General features: G+C 49.3%; 1 protein-coding gene across 24 annotated transcripts in view; it reads right to left on the minus strand.

The window, feature by feature from the left end:
- Nucleotides 1-22,584, minus strand: part of DMBT1 (deleted in malignant brain tumors 1) — a 66,569-nt gene that overhangs the window by 38,339 nt on the left and 5,646 nt on the right. For 16 of the 24 annotated variants that reach the window (XM_043475217.1, XM_043475216.1, XM_043475210.1 and 13 more), the window contains exons 2-16: nucleotides 17,728-17,784; nucleotides 16,658-16,687; nucleotides 14,701-14,730; nucleotides 12,216-12,260; nucleotides 10,837-11,160; nucleotides 10,060-10,089; nucleotides 9,439-9,465; nucleotides 8,067-8,390; nucleotides 7,274-7,303; nucleotides 5,665-5,694; nucleotides 5,040-5,066; nucleotides 3,627-3,950; nucleotides 2,840-2,869; nucleotides 1,231-1,260; nucleotides 606-632 (exon numbers count right to left, since the gene is read on the minus strand). In XM_043475217.1, coding sequence (XP_043331152.1) covers nucleotides 606-632; nucleotides 1,231-1,260; nucleotides 2,840-2,869; nucleotides 3,627-3,950; nucleotides 5,040-5,066; nucleotides 5,665-5,694; nucleotides 7,274-7,303; nucleotides 8,067-8,390; nucleotides 9,439-9,465; nucleotides 10,060-10,089; nucleotides 10,837-11,160; nucleotides 12,216-12,260; nucleotides 14,701-14,730; nucleotides 16,658-16,687; nucleotides 17,728-17,784 — 1,365 coding nt within the window. The remainder of the gene's footprint in view (nucleotides 1-605; nucleotides 633-1,230; nucleotides 1,261-2,839; nucleotides 2,870-3,626; nucleotides 3,951-5,039; nucleotides 5,067-5,664; nucleotides 5,695-7,273; nucleotides 7,304-8,066; nucleotides 8,391-9,438; nucleotides 9,466-10,059; nucleotides 10,090-10,836; nucleotides 11,161-12,215; nucleotides 12,261-14,700; nucleotides 14,731-16,657; nucleotides 16,688-17,727; nucleotides 17,785-22,584) is intronic. The other 8 variants (XM_043475208.1, XM_043475201.1, XM_043475203.1 and 5 more) reach the window with 8 other exon arrangements.

Consider the following 22,584-nt stretch of genomic DNA (forward strand, 5'->3'; position numbering starts at 1 on the left):
CACACACAAAGCTCGTCTTGAATTTTTGTTTTTTAAGTTGAATCCTGAAATCACCTTGGCATTGTTGACTATCATTGGAGGACTGAGAGATGACTGGGGAGAAGGCCCCTATTAAAAGCAGGCTGTTCACAATCCCGCCAGGACTTTCTGCTCAACATCAAGAACCAAAGATTCTTTCCTCCTGTGCAGGAGACTGTGGCTGACAAGTGCCCCTGGCAGGAAGCAACCTGACAGTGAAGCTCATAAACAAACCCAAGCAGAGGTCAGAAAAGTGCGTGGGGTCAAAGAACATTGGGACTTCTGGATCCAGCGCTCCCTGAAGGTTGCCCTATAGCTCAGTATCCTCGATATGTAAGCCGTGGCACCAGCCCAAATTAAGAGAGTGTGAGTGGCCATCCTAATACTTGCAAATAAAAGTGTTCTGAGTAACACAGGCCAGAACTCATAGGTAAAGCCTATCCATAACTCTGGCAAGTGAAGGCAACCGTCCAGAGTAGATGAGCTGGTGAGCTCAGAACCTGGACCCAAGAGGCAAGAACTGCACCCACGTCTGTGGACTGGAGTGTTGCATGCTGGTAGTTTAGCAGGCTCTGAGTGATGCTCACCATAGTCAGTTGTCGGATGCCACCAATCTGCAGGGGAAACAAGGCAGGATTACAAAGAAGGTCGGTAGAATCAAGGTTGGCCTGCTGACCTGTAACTGGGATCAGGACAGTGGGGTCTGAGAAGCTCAAGTGTCTGGGGCAGACAGAGGCCTTTTCTGAGAGTTTGCTGTGAGCCCAGATCATGTCATCAAAGGGACACACTCATCTGAGGAGGTGGCACAGCCCACAGAGCCATCACCATGCCCTGCTGACTGGGTACTTCTTGGTAATAGCATCACCTAGACTCCATCTGGGGTTGAGGACAGGAAAAAGCTCTGTCCTCTTCATACACATAACTCTTGGTCCAGAGAATATGTTCAAACAGAAATGACCCCAGGACAGACCACCCTGTCACCCAAAGCTCTGGGGAGACACTGTGTAACCACGAAGTTCTGAAATCACTGAACCAGCCCAGAGGATGCCGGTGTTACGGCTCATCTAGAACTGTCTTTGTGGTCCAGAGTGACCAGGGCAGGTGCTGAGAGGTGGAAAACCTCCTCAGTGGCCTCCTGGGGCTGCTGGATGGGGCCCTGGGGGTGACTGTGGAGGAGGGGACATCCCGGAGTCAAGAGGCAGCAGGGCTCACCTGTCACAGCCATGGTCTGGGTCTGGGTAGCTGGGGGAGAGAGAACGCAGATCAGACACGGTGCACAGAAGGGGCTTCACGTGGGCCGAGGGGGGCGATGCTAAGCTGCAGAGCAGCTGAGGTGTCAGTCCAGGCACCTGCTCTGCCGTGGAAGGAGGGGGGGCCTCTGCCATCCTCAACCCTCCCGAGAGGCTCCTCCCGAGAAGTTCCAGCAGACCAGCATCTCTTATTTCCAATATCAAGGTGACTGACTCTGTGTCTGGGTGACAGAGTGGACGGGAAGCCAGTCGTCAGCCTCACAGCTTTTATGGATCCACTGAGGCAGTGAGACAGGGCTCCAGGTCCAGGTCAAGTCCCGAGTGTGACCTGTCAGCCTCGGCCTTAGGGGACGACAAGGCAGGTCACACAGGGCCCACTGCCCTGCTCACACAGACCTGGTGCCCACACCGTGCTTCCCACTTCCTTGGAGGGGCCACGGTCCAGGACTCAGGAGGAAGAACCTGAGTCTGCCAGTCTCTCCAGGACTTGTCAGCTGAAGGTTTAGAACAAAGAGGCTCTTTCTTCCTGTTGGGATGTAGACTAGGGGCTGACCCCTGCCTCCATCACAGGAAGTAAAGTTAGAGTGAAGCCCAAACACATAAAAATCAGAGGTATAAAAAGGGGTCAAGACAGGTAGTCCTGGAACCTCTGGATCCAGCTGTACCTGAAGACAGAACTGTGACTAAATGTCTTAGACATGAACATTACTAGGTCTTAGTCCAGCTTGAGTGTCAGTTGAAATCCTACCATGTGGAAACTGAAACAGCCCAACTAATACATTCTCTAATGGATAGGTGAAGGCCATCCTCAGTTCTGATGAGCAGAGGGTATCCCTGACGTTGAATGTGGTGGTGAACACACAGCTTTAGGCCAAGATTTAGACATTGAACATTGAGAGATGGCAGCATCCAAGTAATGCCCACCATAATTATTTATGGTGAGTTACCATATGGAGGGGAATTAGTTAGTTACCAATCTGGAGGGGACACAAAGCAGGATTACAATGAAGGTCAGTAGAATCAAGGTTGGTCTAGTTCCTATGACCAGGATCAGGACAGTGGGATCTGAGGGACTCCACTGTCCGGGGAGAAGAAGCCTTTCCTGAGAGTTTTCTGTGAGCCCAGATCATGTCATCCAAGGTGTCATCATGGAATAAAGTGGCACAGCCCACAGAGCCATCAGCATGCCCTGCTGAATGGGTACTGCTTGGTAATAGCATCGCCTAGACTCTGTCTGGGGTGGAGGACAGGAAAAAGCTCTGTCCTCTCCATAGCCATAACTCTTGGTCCAGAGAATCCATTCAAGCAGAAATGACCCCAGGACAGACCACCCTGTCACCCAAAGCTCTGGGGAGACACTGTGTAGCCACGAAGTCCTGAAATCACTGAGCCAGGCCAGAGGACGCCTGTGTTATGGCTCATCTGGAACCGTTTACCTGCTCTGTAGTGACCAGGGCAGGTCCTGAGAGGTGGAAAACCTCCTCAGTCCCCTCCTGGGGCTACTGCTTGGGGGCCCTGGGGGTGACTGCGGGGGAGAGCACATCCTTGGGTCAAGAGGCAGCAGGACTCACCTGGCTCAACCGTGGTCTGGGTCTGGGCAGCTGCGGGAGAGAGAGGGCAGGTCAGACACGGTACACAGAAGGGGCCCCACGGGGTCACAGGGGGGATGCTGAGATGCAGAGCAGCTGAGGTGTCAGTCCGTGCACCCGCTCTGCCATGGAGGGCGGGGCCTCTGCCATCCTCAACCCTCCAGAGAGGCTCCTGCTGAGAGGTCCCGGCAGACCAGCACCCCTTATTTCCAAGGTCAAGGTGACTGACTCTATTGATGACACAGTAGATCCAGAGTCAATCGCCAGGCTCCCAGCTTTTATGGATCCACTGAGGCAGTGAGATAGGGCTCCAGCTCCAGGTCAATTCCCGCGTATGACCTGTCAGGCTCGGCCTTAGGGGATGACAAGGCAGGTCACACAGGGCTCACTGCCCTGCTCACACGGACCTGGTGCCCAGACCGTGCTTCCCAGTTCCTTGGAGGGGCCACGGTCCAGGACTCAGGAGGCAGAACCGGGGCCTCCGGCAGCCGCAGCCAACCACCTCTGCTCAGACACCTCCTGCCAGACCTGCTCTCTTTTGCCTCTGGTTTGCACTGTGGCATGCAGTGATATGTCACTTCCCATTTGTTTTTTATTTGTTTTTATTCATCTACGTACCCAGGGGCCAGAAAAATGCTAATGTACTAAATAAGCAAAGCACTAGAGGATTTCAAGGGAAAGGGAAATGTAGAAAATGCTTCTTGGGGAGATCAGAAAGTAAGCAAGAAACCACACGCAGAGAAGCACCCCCAGCTTGTCTGAGACCCACCTGAGCAGATGACGCTGGCGTCCTCGCTGTGTCCGCAGTTGTGTGTGTTCCAGGGGTTGTGGGAGCAGCTCCACAGGTACGTCTCGTGCCCTGAGCAGCCCACGTCGTCCAGGACAATGGGCCCTGAGCCCTGCCCGAACCGGGCATTTCCTGGGGCTGAAACGGCCCAGCCACAGCCCAGCTGCCTGCAGACCACGCCGGCGTCGGTGATGTCCCAGCTGTCGTCACACACCGTGCCCCAGGAGCCTCGGTACAGGACCTCCACCCGGCCCTGACACCTGTCACCTCCGTTCACCAGCCTCAGGGCCAAGCCCGATTCGGTTCCTGGAAGGAGACAGGAAAAGTCACCCTCCTGTTTCTCCTGAAGGAAAAGGTGCTTCGGACCTAGATTCAGATTTCTTCCAGCGAAAGACTGCTGAGGTCTAGGGAGTGATGTCCATAAGGACTTGGCTGAGCGTGTTCATCACCGTTTATCTTCAATGGCTGGGTGATAGAAAGCTGGACTGTGGACTGTGGACTGTGGACTAGGTCTGCAGGGGCTCTGATGGCATCCCCAAATTCAGCAATTCAGGGACTGAATCCTGTCTCAGGGTGCAGGTGGGAAGAGGGGAAGCCCACAACCTACGTCAGCAACCTACATCCCAGACCTCTGAGATAGAATGAGCCTCAGCAGCAGGAGACCACTGTCACAGCTTCCCAGTTCCCACCAAGGTGCCAGGTTCCGCCATTCACTAATACGTGGGAACCGACTCCATCAGCCCAAGGTTATTCTGAAGACTTATCCATTCAGTATGTATTCAGGTACTTTCACACACAAAGCTCGTCTTGAATTTTTGTTTTTTAAGTTGAATCCTGAAATCACCTTGGCATTGTTGACTATCATTGGAGGACTGAGAGATGACTGGGGAGAAGGCCCCTATTAAAAGCAGGCTGTTCACAATCCCTCAAGGACTTTCTGCTCAACATCAAGAACCAAAGATTCTTTCCTCCTGTGCAGGAGACTGTGGCTGACAAGTGCCCCTGGCAGGAAGCAACCTGACAGTGAAGCTCATAAACAAACCCAAGCAGAGGTCAGAAAAGTGCGTGGGGTCAAAGAACATTGGGACTTCTGGATCCAGCGCTCCCTGAAGGTTGCCCTATAGCTCAGTATCCTCGATATGTAAGCCGTGGCACCAGCCCAAATTAAGAGAGTGTGAGTGGCCATCCTAATACTTGCAAATAAAAGTGTTCTGAGTAACATATGGCACAACTCGTAGGTAAGGCTTATCCATAACTCTGGCAAGTGAAGGCAACCGTCCAGAGTAGATGAGCTGGTGAGCTCAGAACCTGGACCCAAGAGGCAAGAACTGCACCCACGTCTGTGGACTGGAGTGTTGCATGCTGGTAGTTTAGCAGGCTCTGAGTGATGCTCACCATAGTCAGTTGTCGGATGCCACCAATCTGCAGGGGAAACAAGGCAGGATTACAAAGAAGGTCGGTAGAATCAAGGTTGGCCTGCTGACCTGTAACTGGGATCAGGACAGTGGGGTCTGAGAAGCTCAAGTGTCTGGGGCAGACAGAGGCCTTTTCTGAGAGTTTGCTGTGAGCCCAGATCATGTCATCAAAGGGACACACTCATCTGAGGAGGTGGCACAGCCCACAGAGCCATCACCATGCCCTGCTGACTGGGTACTTCTTGGTAATAGCATCACCTAGACTCCATCTGGGGTTGAGGACAGGAAAAAGCTCTGTCCTCTTCATACACATAACTCTTGGTCCAGAGAATATGTTCAAACAGAAATGACCCCAGGACAGACCACCCTGTCACCCAAAGCTCTGGGGAGACACTGTGTAACCACGAAGTTCTGAAATCACTGAACCAGCCCAGAGGATGCCGGTGTTACGGCTCATCTAGAACTGTCTTTGTGGTCCAGAGTGACCAGGGCAGGTGCTGAGAGGTGGAAAACCTCCTCAGTGGCCTCCTGGGGCTGCTGGATGGGGCCCTGGGGGTGACTGTGGAGGAGGGGACATCCCGGAGTCAAGAGGCAGCAGGGCTCACCTGTCACAGCCATGGTCTGGGTCTGGGTAGCTGGGGGAGAGAGAACGCAGATCAGACACGGTGCACAGAAGGGGCTTCACGTGGGCCGAGGGGGGCGATGCTAAGCTGCAGAGCAGCTGAGGTGTCAGTCCAGGCACCTGCTCTGCCGTGGAAGGAGGGGGGGCCTCTGCCATCCTCAACCCTCCCGAGAGGCTCCTCCCGAGAAGTTCCAGCAGACCAGCATCTCTTATTTCCAATATCAAGGTGACTGACTCTGTGTCTGGGTGACAGAGTGGACGGGAAGCCAGTCGTCAGCCTCACAGCTTTTATGGATCCACTGAGGCAGTGAGACAGGGCTCCAGGTCCAGGTCAAGTCCCGAGTGTGACCTGTCAGCCTCGGCCTTAGGGGACGACAAGGCAGGTCACACAGGGCCCACTGCCCTGCTCACACAGACCTGGTGCCCACACCGTGCTTCCCACTTCCTTGGAGGGGCCACGGTCCAGGACTCAGGAGGAAGAACCTGAGTCTGCCAGTCTCTCCAGGACTTGTCAGCTGAAGGTTTAGAACAAAGAGGCTCTTTCTTCCTGTTGGGATGTAGACTAGGGGCTGACCCCTGCCTCCATCACAGGAAGTAAAGTTAGAGTGAAGCCCAAACACATAAAAATCAGAGGTATAAAAAGGGGTCAAGACAGGTAGTCCTGGAACCTCTGGATCCAGCTGTACCTGAAGACAGAACTGTGACTAAATGTCTTAGACATGAACATTACTAGGTCTTAGTCCAGCTTGAGTGTCAGTTGAAATCCTACCATGTGGAAACTGAAACAGCCCAACTAATACATTCTCTAATGGATAGGTGAAGGCCATCCTCAGTTCTGATGAGCAGAGGGTATCCCTGACGTTGAATGTGGTGGTGAACACACAGCTTTAGGCCAAGATTTAGACATTGAACATTGAGAGATGGCAGCATCCAAGTAATGCCCACCATAATTATTTATGGTGAGTTACCATATGGAGGGGAATTAGTTAGTTACCAATCTGGAGGGGACACAAAGCAGGATTACAATGAAGGTCAGTAGAATCAAGGTTGGTCTAGTTCCTATGACCAGGATCAGGACAGTGGGATCTGAGGGACTCCACTGTCCGGGGAGAAGAAGACTTTCCTGAGAGTTTTCTGTGAGCCCAGATCATGTCATCCAAGGTGTCATCATGGAATAAAGTGGCACAGCCCACAGAGCCATCAGCATGCCCTGCTGAATGGGTACTGCTTGGTAATAGCATCGCCTAGACTCTGTCTGGGGTGGAGGACAGGAAAAAGCTCTGTCCTCTCCATAGCCATAACTCTTGGTCCAGAGAATCCATTCAAGCAGAAATGACCCCAGGACAGACCACCCTGTCACCCAAAGCTCTGGGGAGACACTGTGTAGCCACGAAGTCCTGAAATCACTGAGCCAGGCCAGAGGACGCCTGTGTTATGGCTCATCTGGAACCGTTTACCTGCTCTGTAGTGACCAGGGCAGGTCCTGAGAGGTGGAAAACCTCCTCAGTCCCCTCCTGGGGCTACTGCTTGGGGGCCCTGGGGGTGACTGCGGGGGAGAGCACATCCTTGGGTCAAGAGGCAGCAGGACTCACCTGGCTCAACCGTGGTCTGGGTCTGGGCAGCTGCGGGAGAGAGAGGGCAGGTCAGACACGGTACACAGAAGGGGCCCCACGGGGTCACAGGGGGGATGCTGAGATGCAGAGCAGCTGAGGTGTCAGTCCGTGCACCCGCTCTGCCATGGAGGGTGGGGCCTCTGCCATCCTCAACCCTCCAAAGAGGCTCCTGCTGAGAGGTCCCGGCAGACCAGCACCCCTTATTTCCAAGGTCAAGGTGACTGACTCTGTGTCTTAATGACACAGCGGATCCAGAATCATTGCCAGGCTCCCAGCTTTTATGGATCCACTGAGGCAGTGAGATAGGGCTCCAGCTCCAGGTCAAGTCCCACGTATGACCTGTCAGGCTCGGCCTTAGGGGATGACAAGGCAGGTCACACAGGGCTCACTGCCCTGCTCACACGGACCTGGTGCCCAGACCGTGCTTCCCAGTTCCTTGGAGGGGCCACGGTCCAGGACTCAGGAGGCAGAACCGGGGCCTCCGGCAGCCGCAGCCAACCACCTCTGCTCAGAGATCTCCTGGCAGACCTGCCCTCTTTTGCCTCTGATTTGCACTGTGGCATCGAGTGACATGTCACTCTCCATTTGTTTTTTATTTGTTGTAATTCTCCATCTACATACCCAGGGGCCAGATAAAAGCTATTATACTAAATAAGCAAAGCACTAGAGGATTTCAAGGGAAAGGGAATTGTAAAGAATGCTTCTCAGGGGGATCAGAATGTAAGTGAGAAGCCACACCCACAGAAGCCCAGCCAGCCTATTTGAGACCCACCCGAGCAGATGACGCTGGCGTCCTCGCTGTGTCCGCAGTTGTGTGTGTTCCAGGGGCTGTGGGAGCAGCTCCACAGGTAGGTCTCGTACCCCGAGCAGCCCACATCGTCCAGGACAATGGGCCCTGAGCCCTGCCCGAACTGGGCATTTCCTGGGGCTGAAATGGCCCAGCCACAGCCCAGCTGCCTGCAGACCACGTTGGCGTCGTTGGTGTCCCAGCCGTCGTCACACACGGAGCCCCAGGAGCCTTGGTACAGGACCTCCACCCGGCCCTGACACCTGTCACCTCCATTCACCAGCCTCAGGGCCAAACCCGATTCGGTTCCTGGAAGGAGACAGGAAAAGTCACTCTCTTTGTATCCTGAAGGAAGGAGTCCTGATGTCTGGGTGAGTTTTGGAAATCTTCCGAGGAAAGAGACTGAGTCTAGGTCTTGTTCCTTATCCAGAGCCCTTGACTGAAGCCTGGCCACCATCGCTGACCCACCAGCGACGCTGTCAGAGAACCGCAGCTGTGTGCTGTGGTATGAGTATTCTCTGACTGGTTCCTCACAACAGCAGGAACTCAGGAGCAGAGCTCAGCCTTGGGATGCCAGATGGAGAGGGGTGCCCACGTCCTGCATCCCTAGTGAGCCCTGGGACGGACAGGAGCCCGGTCATCAGGGTACCTGCAGACACAGCTTCCCAGCCCCCACCGATTGCCTCTTTCTGCTGCTCACCGGACTCGGGTCTCTACCTCACTTGACGCGAGGTTGCTCTGAACGTTTGCTTTCCACTTAACTCTTTCCATGTCGTTTTCAAACGCAAAACTTAGCCTGGATCTAAAATAAACCATGGACCCTCTCCCTATCACCAGAGTACATGGAGATGATTGGGGAACGGCACCTATTCCCAGCAGGCTGCTCTCAGTCTCTCCAAGACTTGTCATCAGAAGGTCTAGATCAAAGGGACTCTTTCTTCCTGCTGGAATGTAGACTTGGGACTGACCCCTGTCCCCATCACAGGAAGTAAAGTCAGAGTGAAGCCCAAACACATAAAAAAGCAGAGGTATAAAAAGTGGCTAAGACAGGTAGTCCTGGAACCTTTGGATCCAGCTGTACCTAAAGATAGAACTATGACTATGACTCTTAGACATGAAAGTAACTGAGTCCTCGTCAAGCTTAAGTGAGTGTCAGTTGAAATCCTACCACTTGCGAGCTAAAACAGCCTATTTAATACATTCTCTAAAGGATAGGTGAAGGTTATCCACAGTTTTGATGAGTAGAGGAAATCCCCGACATTGAATGGGGTGGTGTACACAGAGCCTTCACCCAAGATTTAGACATTGAGTGGAGTATTGAACACTGATAGTTCAGTAGGATCCAAGTGATGCTCACCATAATTAGTTGTCGGATACCACCAATCTGGAGGGGAAACAAAGCAGGATTACAAAGAAGGTCGGTAGAATCAAGGTTGGTCTAGTGACCTGTAACCGGGATCAGGACAGTGGGATCTGAGGAGCTCCATGGTCCAGGGAGAAGAGGCCTTTTCTGAGAGTTTGCTGTGAGCCCAGATCATGTTCAAAGGTACACACTCATCTGAGGAGGTGGCACAGCCCACAGAGCCATCAGCATGCCCTGCTGACTGGGTACTTCTTGGTAATAGCATCGCCTAGACTCCGTCTGGGGTGGAGGACAGGAAAATGCTCTGTCCTCCGGCATACTTAACTCTCAGTCCAGAGAATATGTTCAAGCAGAAATGACCCCAGGACAGACCACCCCATCACCCAAAGCTCTCGGGAGACACTGTGCAGCCAGGAAGTCCTGAAATCACTGAGCCAGTCCAGAGAATGCCTGTGTTATGGCTCATCTGGAACCATTTACGTGCTCTAGAGTGACCAGGGCAGGTACTGAGAGGTGGAAATCCTCCTCAGTCCCCTCCTGGGGCTACTGCTTGGGGGCCCTGGGGCTTACTCAAGGGGAGGGGACATCCCGGAGTCAAGAGGCAGCAGGACTCACCTGGCACAACCGTGGTCTGGGTCTGGGCAGCTGGAGGAGAGAGAAGGCAGGTCAGACAAGGTGCACAGAAGGGGCTCCACGGGGTCAAAGGGGGGGATGCTGAGATGCAGAGCAGCTGAGGTGTCAGTCCGTGCACCCGCTCTGCCGTGGAGGGCGGGGCCTCCTGCTGAGAGGTCCCAGCAGACCAGCACCCCTTATTTCCAAAGTCAAGGTGATTGACTCTGTGTCTGGATGACACAGTGGATCCAGAATCAACCGCCAGGCTCCCAGCTTTTATGGATCCACTGAGGCAGTGAGACAGGGCTTCAGCTCTAGGTCAAGTCCCATGTGTGATCAGTCAGGCTTGACCTTAGGTGATGACAAGGCGGGGTCTGGCAGGTCACACAGGGCCACTGCCCTGCTCACAGCAGTCCTGGTGCCCAGGTGCTTCCCAGTTCCTTGGAGGGGCCACGGTCCAGGACTCAGGAGGCAAAACCAGGGCCACCGGCAGCCCCAGCCCATGACCTCTGCTCAGAGACCTCCTGGCAGACCTGCTCTCTTTTGCCTCTGGCTTGCATGTGGCATGGAGCAGAAGGCATAGTGTCACTTTCAGTTTGTGTTTCTGTTCTAATTGTCTATCTACATTCCCAAAGGCTAGAAAAAAGCTATTATACTAAATAAGCAAAGCAGTAGAGGATTTCAAGGAAAAGGGAAACGTAGAGAATGCTTCTCAAGGGGATCAGAAAGTAAGCAAGAAACCACATGCAGAGAAGCACCCCCAGCTTGTCTGAGACCCACCCGAGCAGATGACGCTGGCGTCCTCGCTGTGTTGGCAGTTGTGTGTGTTCCAGGGGCTGTGGGAGCAGCTCCACAGGTACGTCTCGTGCCCTGAGCAGCCCACGTCGTCCAGGACAATGGGCCCTGAGCCCTGCCCGAACCGGGCATTTCCTGGGGCTGAAATGGCCCAGCCACAGCCCAGCTGCCTGCAGACCACGTTGGCGTCGTTGGTGTCCCAGCCGTCGTCACACACGGAGCCCCAGGAGCCTCCGTAGAGGACCTCCACCCGGCCCTGACACCTGTCACCTCCGTTCACCAGCCTCAGGGCCAAGCCCGATTGGATCCCTAGAGGGCAGCACAGGGAACCACTTCATGTTTCTCTTGAGGTCACAGGCTTAAGGCAGGTTCCAGACTTAGGGGACTTCTAATGACTTTAGATCAAAGCAGTCCATCCTAAAGGAAATCAACCCTGAGTATTGACTTAAGGGACCAATGCTGAAACTGAAACTCCAGTAGTTTGGCCACCTGATGGGAAGAGCTGCCTCATTGGAAAAGACCCTGATGCTGGGAAAGATTGAAGGCAGGAGAAGGTGATGACAGAGGATGAGATGGTTGGATGGCATCACCGACTCAATGAACATCAGTTTGAGCAAGCTCCAGGAGATGGTGAAGGACAAGGAAGGCTGGCCTGCTGCAGCCCTTGGGGTTGCAAAGAGCCGGACACAACTAAGTGACTAAACAACAACAAATGGCCTCAGTTCCCTGGGCTGGGGGTCACCTTTGAATATTGGTGTGAGTTAACCTTCATCACAGGGAAATACACAGCGATTTTCTTCCCCCGGCCCAGGCTGCCAGGACCTCAGGCTCTCCTGGCTGTAAGTCTCAGCTCTCCTACTGGAGGGGACCCCAGGGTGGGTTACAGGACCTCTGCACCCCAGGCTAAAGGACCATGGTTCCTGCAGAGGGAACAAAAATCAGTGAGGCCTCATATGGACTCAGGTAGAGCCCAGAGAAGCTGGCCCCCTCAACAGATTTCACCTGCCTCTCCAGGCCCTGTAGCCAGTGACCCTGAATCCTAGCCTGACACGAGGTCTGCATGCATTGGTGAAGATAACATGGTGGGCATGGAGCATGGGGAACAGGACTCTCTTAGAGACAGAGAGCCAAGCTCCATCTTGGAGCTCCTTAGAGATGTCTCTGTGGGTTGATCCCTCCCCTATCTCAGAGTCAAGGTCCATGGAAGAGACACCCATTCAGTGAGGCCTTGTTCAGAGGCCCTCCCCCTTTGAGAGCTGAGCACCCCCATCCCTTATGCCTTCTGCACCTCTTCTGGACCAGATATAGACCTCTGGGTGCAGCAGGGGAATGAGCCCACAAGAATTCCAAATAGCAAACGTTACCTTCTGTTGGGCCCACTGTTGAGAGTTCCTCCGTGGCAAGTATAACTGCAGAGTGGAGAGAAGGAAAGGTCATTGGGTTGCGGCTCTCCTCCAGGGAGGACTGGCCCTCAAACTCGGCTCAGAAACGGGGCTGGAGGCAAAGATCCAGAAGCCCTGCCCACTGCCCCCAAGGCCGTGTTCCTGCTGAAGCAGAAGGCAAATCTGTCCCTCTGCCAGCCTTCAGTGTTGGAGGCCACCAGGGACATTCTTGGTTCCTGTTACCACCTCCTGTGCTTCCACAATCTCCATTCAAAAAAATCACCCTGTCAATGAATGGCCCAAATCTATTCACAAGACTAAACTTGAAATGGGCTTCCCCGGTGGCTCAGCAGTAAAGAGTATGCCTTCAATGCAGGAGACGCAGGAGACCTGGGTTCCATCCCTGGGTCGTGAAGATTCCCTGAAGGAGAGCATGCGACCCACTCCAGTATTCTTGCCTGGAGGGTCCCATGGAGAGAGGGACCCAGCGGGCGATAGTCCTTGGGGTCGCAAAGAGCTGGACACAACTGAAGTAACCGAACAAGCACACGAACTTCAAATACCAAGTGCCTATTTCTCTGGTGCAAACATACTCCGAGATGACGACATCTACTGTCACTGAGATATTCCCGAGGGTGGCCCCAACTGGGAGGAAAGATGTTCCCAAAGATCCATCTCCAAAGCCAAGATACCTACTGCAACATGACTGCTTGGACAGAACTGCTCTCTTGGGGGACACATTCTCAGGTGATGACTGGATTCCACGGCCACATCCCATGCTTAGTGACATGTATGCACACACAGAAGCCCACATGGTAAATGCCAGAGGTTGCTCTGAGTCTGTGCGCTCAGTCACATTCGACTCTTTGCAACCCCATAGACTGTAGCCCACCAGGCTCCTCTATCCATGGAATCTTCCAGGCAAGAATACTGGAGTGGGTCACCATTTCCTACTCCAGGGGAACTTCCCGACCTAGGGATCAAACCTGCGTCTCCTGAGTCTCCTGCATTAGCAGACGGATTCTTTACCACTGTGCCACCTGGGAAGCAGGAATAGCCAGCTGGATTGCCTGTAGGCTTTTCCCAAGGTGCATTCTGGGTTTTTTTCTTCGCTCCACCTGCTGCCCCCTTCTGGTCATTTCTGTGAATGGTCCCTGCAGAAATTCAGCTTCCATCTGTGCCTTCCTGGAGGTCAGTCACCAGAAACCTGTCCCTCAAGTCCCTCCCAGGCCATTCCTGGACCCTCAGGGCATGCTCTGAAAGGGCAGGGATTGGCCTCAACACAGCCAAGACCCAGCAGCAGGGTCAGCTGCCCTAGTGAGCACATGAAAGATGCTAATGGCACAAAGGGTGTGTTTGCTCTCTGTGGAGAAGGAGGAGAGAGGATCCATTTAGAAAGAATCGTGGACAGAGCCAAAGAGAACTGTTCTGGGTTTAAATCCCTGCCCAGCCACTGGCCTACCATGTGACCTGAGACATAGAACTTGACAAGTTACCTAACAATGCCCTGGTTCCCCCGTCTGCACAAAGTTAATTATCCTACTCACCTCAAAGTGCTGTTAGGAAGATTTCATGACAGTAGCACTTACTATGTGCACTAGTTGAGCACTTATTCTGTGCCAGCCAGTCTTTCAAATGTTTTTTTTTTTTAAATACATATATATTAACTCATTCATTGTAAGAAAATAATTTTGTGCAGGGTACAAAGCAAGTCCTTGGGAGATATTAACTGTGTTCGGTAGAACTGACATTCATGGCAAGAAAGCGCACTGATTCTCCACCCCACCACCACCATCTCCTGACTCCAAGCTGAAGCTAATATCATGCAATGAATAACTGACAGGTAGAGAGAAGAAAGCTGAGCGCCGAAGAATTGATGCTTTTGAACTGTGGTGTTAAAGAAGACTCTTGAGAGTCCCTTGGACTGCAAGGAGATCCAACCTGTCCATCCTAAAGGAAATCAGTCCTGAATATTCATTGGAAGGACTGATGTTGAAGCTGAAACTCCAATACTTTGACCACCTGATGTGAAAAACTGACTCATTTGAAAAGACCCTGAAACTGGGAAAGATTGAAGGCAGGAGGAGAAGGGGACGACAGAGGATGAGATTGTTGGACGGCATCACCGACTCAATGGGCATGAGTTTGAGTAAACTCTGGGAGTTGGTGATGGACAGGGAAGCCTGGCGTGCTGCAGTCCATGGGGTCGCAAAGCGTTGGACACAGCTGAGTGACTGATGAGAGAGACGAAGGGAGAAGAAGGACACAGGGGACTGGTTGGGTGTGTCTCTGGTACACACCAAGGGTCTTGGCACCCCTGGACGACTCCTGCTCCATCCTTGCATTCTAAAGGGCAGGCTCTTGTCCTGTGGCCAAGGCTGCACTCAACCTCAGTTCGCCGCATCCCTGGCCAACCCAGCCAGCAAGCAAAGCCCCGGGGAAGGCAAGTAAAGAAAAAATGTCTTACCATCATTTATAGTCTGGAAATTCTCTTGATCTAGAAAGAAATACAGATTCATCTTAGTCGGTTCTGCTGTTTGTAAATGACACACGGGCACAGCAAAGGGCTTGAGGTTCACCTTACAATCACGCCAGGGGGCGCTGTGATTCAGTCTTGGGCTTGTGAGCCTGCAGCATCCTTGCTAAAATTGTTTGGAGTTTTGTAATAGAACTTCAAAACAAATGGGTCGGCTATGGGGCGTTCAGTAGTTTTAGATGTAATAAAGTACGTGTCTGTTTACCATGCCCCCTAGCACTAGTTGAGAGTCCCATGCGATCTATGCTCAGATATCACCCAGCTTATTTCATTCTCCTGAGTACTGTCTTTTCTGCCAAGCAGACTGCATTGATCTCCAAGTCTGAGGATTTTGTGGATGGTGAACCTTGTCTGAGCCCTCTCCATGGACTAAGCAGAAGATGTCCAGCCTAAGGGGATGGTAGAGGGGGACAGGATGGCACAAAATGCAGGCTGTGCCAGACTGCACGTTGCTTGCTGTAACAATAATTCAAGACGTGACCAAGGATTAGCATCCCGGAAATGTGCTCACGGATCCTTCTCTGGATTCGCCTCCATCGTCTCCATGCAGACTTAGACAAGGACTTAGAAGGCAAGCAAGAACTGAGTCTGAGTGGCAGCGGCCCTCCTGCCTGCTCTTCGCTCGTTTGCCCCCAAAGACGAACAGTGTTCTACCACCAATGGCAGGTGACACTTCTGAACTCCGTTGATCAGAAGTCCTTGTTGTTGTTTTTTTTTCCTAGAGCTTCAGAAAATATGCCAAAGGCACATAGTTTGGGAAATGGAACTTAGAGATAAGCCCCCATCAGGGCACTATGATGCTTAGATAAAATATTAGGGTGGGGGTGAGGGTAGGGTGACTAAGTCAGCTTAAGTCTATATCTGTTCCCTCGAGTTCCTGGCATCAGTACCAGGAATAACAGAAAAATGTTCTTCCTTCCTCCTCTGTCTGGCTAACTCTTACACCAGCCCTATACCTCCATTTACCTGTGACTTCCACGGGGTGGCTCTCTCTGACGGCTTGAGCACATGCCTCTTGCCAAGGACATCTCTCCCCAGCACCCATCACAGCTGTCCTTGTAACCGTGTGCTCAGAGATTACTGTCTATCTTTCCATAAAACCCTAAGTCGCTACAGGGGCCTGTCCTGTTTAGAAGGATCCTGGCAGCACTAGCTCTTGACAGATGAGGTGGCTCGGATGTTGAGCCCATTGTGAAAGATGTGTGAAAGTTCAATGTTAGCAATTCTCTTATGGAAAAGTCTTTACATCAATAAGCCAGACTTACGACGTAGCCAATAACCATCTGGGAAAATGTTTAAAAGCTGCATTTACTTGACATTAAGCAAAACGTAGACATTAAGAAAAAATAAGTTTAAAAAGGTAGCACTTAAAATATATGCATAGATCTTCTGTCACTTGCCTTGGAAATTCTTAGTCAAATCTTATAAGTGCATTGAAAACATGAAAGCTTAATTCAGTCCTGGGCCATGTAGCATGCTTGCTCAAAATGGGGTCTGCAGACCATCTTTATTTTCAGTTACATAAAAATGCAGATTCCTAAGTCCCACCCCAGACCATCCAAATCCAAGTGTCTGGGGTGGGGAGGTGAATTCTAAGGACCTGCATTCAACCAAATACCCTAGTTGATTCCAATGTGCACTGAAGTTTGAGGCAAAGGCTAAATAAAATCAAAGAAAAAACTAACTCTATAACCACAGTCCATTTGTGCTATAGCTGAAAGAAGTTTCTATTGCCTTTGTATTTCCATAAAGGACACAAAACATAGTACCCAATCCTCATACCATTCACTAAAGTCCAAGGAGGCAGTGTTTATTCTTCAGATATAAATAGCTGTGTAGAATGATAAACTTTAAACCAAATACAGGATACTGTTTTCAAAATACTTACCACGTGTTCTGGGAGGATCTGACTCAGAAACTATAAAAGAAAAAAAGAAAAATCAGACACGTGCACATTTCATGCACAAGGACCCTGAGCAAGAAATCCACCTTTGAGCCATTGCTTTTCTTATAGTAGACTCTGAGTTCACCTTCTTATAGTGCAATGAGAGATCTAGGCTTGCTTCCAAAATGCCTGCAGGGTGAAAGTCCACAAAGACTTGTTTTTTTTTTTAAAGGGAGTCTGCATTTGTGTCATCTCTTCTCCTTCCTTGCACACACCCAAGGAGGCCCATTTTTAAAAGCTTAATCGTGGCAGATGATTTGAACATTTTCTAGCCTGGGGACCTGGGGTCACTCCAAAGTTTTACATCATACTCAAGAATTTTACAAGTGTTGTCTCAGCTCATCCTCATATAACCCCATAGGGAAGCTGGCTTGAGTAGGTGACCCAGATCAACTGACCAGTAAGTGACAGCCAGATTGGTACTCAGACGGTTGCTCTTAACCATTTCGCAGTTCTGCCTCCCAGTGCACGTATATTTACCATTTGTATTATTTGGCTCAAATCATAGTCTGTGCTTTTGCACAAGCAGGTATGCTCATGCACACACAGGACTGCCATAAAAGAGGATTTAGGGAGCAGAAGCAGTTAGCATTTGAAGTACTGAGGCCAGGGTATTCCTTATTTCCCCAAGACTTGTTAGCAGCTCTAGAGAAGAAGAGGAATGTGATTCTCATCAGAGAGGCTCAGCTAGATCCTGCCGCCCCCCCACTGCCCCTGCCGCCCTGCTGTCTGTAACCCCTGCTGGACACCCCGTGGGGCAGCCTGGGGACCAGAGACCTTAGGAAAGGAGTGTGCCTGGACAGACACTGGCATGGAGCCTGGGGGCCTGTCTCATGGTCAGTATGGAACTTCACGAGGAAGGAGCTAAGGGTCTAGGTGGACCCCATCAGAGGAAACCCTTCCTGTCCCACATCTAAAACCCAGCAGAATTCTCTGTGGCAGTCCCTCCTGAGTCCTTGGGGGTGGCCTTGGGCACCACAATCGCCCAGCCCGGGGAGTTCAGATAGACTTACCAGAGCTGAGTAACTCCCAGAAGGCAGTGTCTGTGGTGTCTCTCGTTGTTGATGTTGCTGGAACAACAAAGAAAAACAGCCAAATGAGAGCTCTTCTGAAAACAAGCGTTAACGCCAGACGCACCCTCCCTCCCATCAGCTAATTTGAGCAGCAGAGAGAGTTGCATTGCTCTTTGCTTTGGAGGGTCGCTGGACCCATCGTTCATTAATTCATTGATTCACTCAGGGAATATGGACCTGACTCTGACCACACAAGGGGCAAAAAGCGGCGGGATCCATCACTGAAGGTAAGATGTACTCCTCTGGGGCTCAGAGGCCAATGGCAGCCAGACCTTGTCCACGTGCTCAGTCGCTCAGTCGTGTCCAATTCTTTGCGACCCCATGGACTGTAGCCCGCCAGGCTCCTTGGTCCATGGGATTTCCCAGACAAGAATACTAGAGTGGGTTGCCATGCCCTCCTCCAGGGGATCTTCTCAACCCAGGGATTGAACCCGTGTCTTCTGCATCTCCTGCATAAGTAGGCAGATTCTTTACCACCGAGCCACCTGGGAAGCCTCTGGCAGCCAGACTTGCTAACCAGTAATACTTCACCTTGGCCAATGAGGAACACAGTGGAGGGGAAATGGAAATCTCAAAAGAAGCAATTCCTGGGCTTGGAAGAAGGGCAGGAGGAATCCAGAGAGGACAGGCTCTTTCAACAAGGCTTAGAAGAAGGCATAGACATATGTCAAGAAAAAACAAGGTGAAAGTTGTTGAGTTGCCAGATAAAACTCAGGATGCCCAGTAAAATTTGAATTTCAGATAAACAATGATTTCTTCTTTGATGTAAATATGTTCAAAATATTACATGGAATATATGTATGCTTAAAATTTATCTAAAATTTGAATTTAACTGGATATATTATATTTTTATTTACAATATCTGGCTACTCTCCAGTATTCTTGCCAGGGAAACCCCATGGGCAGAGGAGCCTGGCAGGCTACAGTCCACGGGAGATCCCAGCCAGACATAACTGAAGTGACTTAGCACTCACTAGATGGAAGGCATCCCAGCAGGAGCAGTAGACAAGAAGTTGTCTTAACTGTCCTTTAGGTGACTAACCCCCCGAGCCAGATCCACTGAACTCTCCATCCTTTCTGTAAACCTACTAACCACTAGCACTGGTGGGTTAATTTCTAGTACACTTGGCAACTTGCATTCCAACCAAGCTGTGTGATCAGTGAATGACAGATATGAGTCCTGAACCTGTTTATGTTGATTTTGACATAAATCAAAATCAACTTGACACTTGACACTAAAATAAATATTAAGTAAATTGATCAAATATGGGTAGAAAAAGAAAGATGTTTTTCAAAAAATTAAGGCTGAATGCTTTGGAAATAAAATTAATGTGCTAAAAAGACATCAAGTGGGTTAGGCAGCAAAAAGGAGAAAGATATTTAAAGCAAGTGAATTTATACCCTCATTCATTTGTTCATTCAGTCACTCAATCATGTCCCGCACCTTTGCGACCCCATGGACTGTACCTCACCAAGCTCCTGTGCCTGGGATTTCCCAGGCAAGAATACTGGAGTGGGTTGCCATTTCCTACTCCAGGGGATCTTCCCGAGCCGGCAATCGGACTCACATCTCCTATGTTGCCAGGCAGATTCTCTACCACTGAGCCACCTAGGAGGTTGCTTTGCAAATGTCTTTCATTTCATACTCTACTTTAGAGAGACTAAAAATTAAAAGTTACAGATATGCCAAATGGGAGCAGTTTATGCAAGAAAGGTGCTGCAGAATGCAGAAGACCTCTGCTGAGAAGTCTATAGCAACAAATTGGCAAATCAAAGTGTGTTTATATGTTTTAAGATAAAAGGAAACATTTTAAATGTGTATCTATAATATTTTATGATTTTAAGCAATATTTTTGGGAAAAACAGCTGCCTGACCCAGTCACATTAGAAAAGGGTTCTTTTAGAACAATGGCTCTTAATTTAGTTCCATGAATATTCAGCACCAAGCAGCACCTGGGAATTTGTTTAAAAAAAAAAAAAGCAAATTCTTAAGCCTCCTCCAGACTTAAGAGTTTACCCTGGAGGTGATGTCCAACAATATGTATCCATTCCAGGTGATTCTGATACACATTAAAGTTTGAAAACCACTGTCACAGGCCTGCAGCAGAAGTGTTTGGACAGAGTGGTAGGGAATAATTTATTCAACAATCACGCTCCTGGCAGAAAGTGAAGAGGAACAATGGGCTCTTGATGAGGGTGAAAGAGAAGAGTAAAAAAGCTGACTTGAAACTCAGCATTAAAAAAACTAAGATCAAGGCGTCCAGTCCCATCACTTTATGGCAAATAGAAGGGGCAAAAGTGGAAGCAGTGACAGATTTTATTTTCTTGCGCTTCAAAATCACTGCAGATGGTGACTGCAGCCATGAAATTGAAAGACGTTTGCTTCTTAGAAGGAAAGGCAAACCTAGACAGCAGGTTAAAAAGCAGAGACGTCACTTTGCCGACAAAGGTCCGTAGAGTCAAAGTTATGGTTTTTCCAATAGTTGTGTACAGATGTGAGAATTGGACCATAAAGAAGACTGAACACTGAAGAACTGATGCTTTTGAGTTGTGGTGCTGGAGAAGACTCCTGAGAATCCCTTGGACTCCAAAGAGATCAAACCAGTCCATCCTACAGGAGATCGGCCCTGAATATTCATTTGAAGGACTGATGCTCCAATATTTTGGTCACCTGATACAAAGAGCTGACTATTGGAAAAGACCCTGATGCTGGGAAAGATTGAAGGTGGGAGGAGAAGGGGACGACAGAGGATTGAGATGGTTAGATAGCATCCCTGATTCAGTGGACATGAATTTGAGCAAACTCTGGGAGATGGTGAAAGACTGAGGAGCCTGGCATGCTGGCGTCCAAGGGGAGGCAAAGAGTTGGACATAACTTAACGACTAAAAAACAGCAGCTGGATGCCTGACTCCAGCAGGCAGGAGGAGTGTGGAGATGACAGACACAGTGCTGCCTCTGGAGATTGGCTCTAGTGGATGAAGTTTAGAGACAAATGGTTAGAGGACAGAGAACTGAGAGCTCCGACTGTGGGATGCTGGGAGTCCAGAAGAAGATCTCCCGGAATAGAACCAGGACTTCTGAGCAGATGTGCACCAGGCAAGGGGAAGATGGGCTCCAAGGAAGTAAAACACTATAAATAAACTTCCCTTGAGAAGCAACCCCATAAGAATAAAACTATCGACTCTGTGTAAAGCTTCTTGGCTGTCTCCTCAGATGAAGAGATGAAGCGGGGTTCCAGATGGGAGGACTGAATATAGGACTATCAGTCATTCTAAACTAATTCATAGGTTTGATATCATTTCCATCAAAAAGTTTTTCTTGGATTGGTCTTTAAAAATTAATCTTGAAGTTTATCAAGAAAAATAAATAGGCTAGAAATGACTGATAAGTTCTTGAAAAAGAAAAAAATACCGATGGGGAGGGGGAAGGGACAATGTGGGTTTGGGACTGGGGGTCTTGCCCACCTATGAACCTGGGAGACAGGTACCTTGAGTTCAAATTCTAGCTCTGCTGTTTATTTGGTCTCTAAACTTGGGCAAGTCATTTATTCTCCCTCAGTCCTAGTTTCTTCATCTGTAAAAAGATAGTTATGCTAACCTACTTCACAAGGTTATTGTGAAGACAAAGTTAGAAAAATATATCAGGTGCTTAATTAATATAGTGTTTGTCATGTTGTCGGCATTCAAAAACTTAGGATTAGCTCCAAAATATTCAAAATAAGGCTATAAAAATTAAAGCAAAGTTTAAAATTTAAATTATTTTAGGATCAATTTAGATATTTACTTCACACCAGAAGGAAAAATAATTTTCAAAACCAAAAAACAGGATTTTATTAAACAAATGAAAACAGGAAACTAATTAAATGTTTATTTGATTTTTGTGAAATTTCTAGATTTTAAATCAACAGGAAATTACAAAGAAAAATAGCAATAAATTTAATTATGTAAAAATATTTGTGCAGAACGAAATCAAAACTTAAAGGCAAATAACAAATTGGGAAAATATTTGTCATCAATATAATGGACAAAGTGGAGAGAGTTTGTTCAACATAATGGACAGAGAGAGTTTCTATAAACCAACAAAGATGATACTAACTTTCACATACACAAAAAAATAGAGGATAAAAACAGACAGTTCAAGTAAAGGAATTTAAATGGCTTAAAAATTTTCACCATGACTATAAAGCAAAAAAATGCAAATTAAAATAACTGTACATCAATTTTTATCCAGCAATTCAGCCAAGAGTTTTGAATGGTAATATTCAGATTCAGCAAAGTTGCAGAAGATTGCATTTTCCTTTTTTACTATTGGAGAAAGAATTGGTAGATTGCTAGAAAATAATGTACCAGTATGCTTTAAAAATCTTAAAATGGTCAACTCTTTGACTCAGTAATTCCACGTCTAAGAATCTAGCCAAAGGAAATTATAATTTACTTAATGTGGACAAAGATGCATGAACAAGCATGATCTTCACAGTATTATTTATTATAATTACAGAAAGAATCTGAAAAGGGGTGGTAGAAATAGGGAGAGGTTGGCAAAAGGGTACAAACTTTCAGCCAGATGATAAATAAGGTCTTAGGATCTAATGTAAAACATGGGGACTATAGCTGATAAAACTGCATCTATTATACAACTGAAATTTGCTAAGGGAGTAGAACGTAAATGTTCTCACCAAAATAAAAATAGATATGTGAGGTGATGGATATGTTCTTAACTAGATGAGGGAGAATCTTTCCACCACGCATATGCATATCAAATCACCACAAGGTGCTCTTTAAATATCCTGTAAATTT

This window comes from Cervus canadensis, chromosome 8 (genome assembly GCF_019320065.1).
Source record: "Cervus canadensis isolate Bull #8, Minnesota chromosome 8, ASM1932006v1, whole genome shotgun sequence".
NCBI lineage: Eukaryota > Metazoa > Chordata > Mammalia > Artiodactyla > Cervidae > Cervus > Cervus canadensis.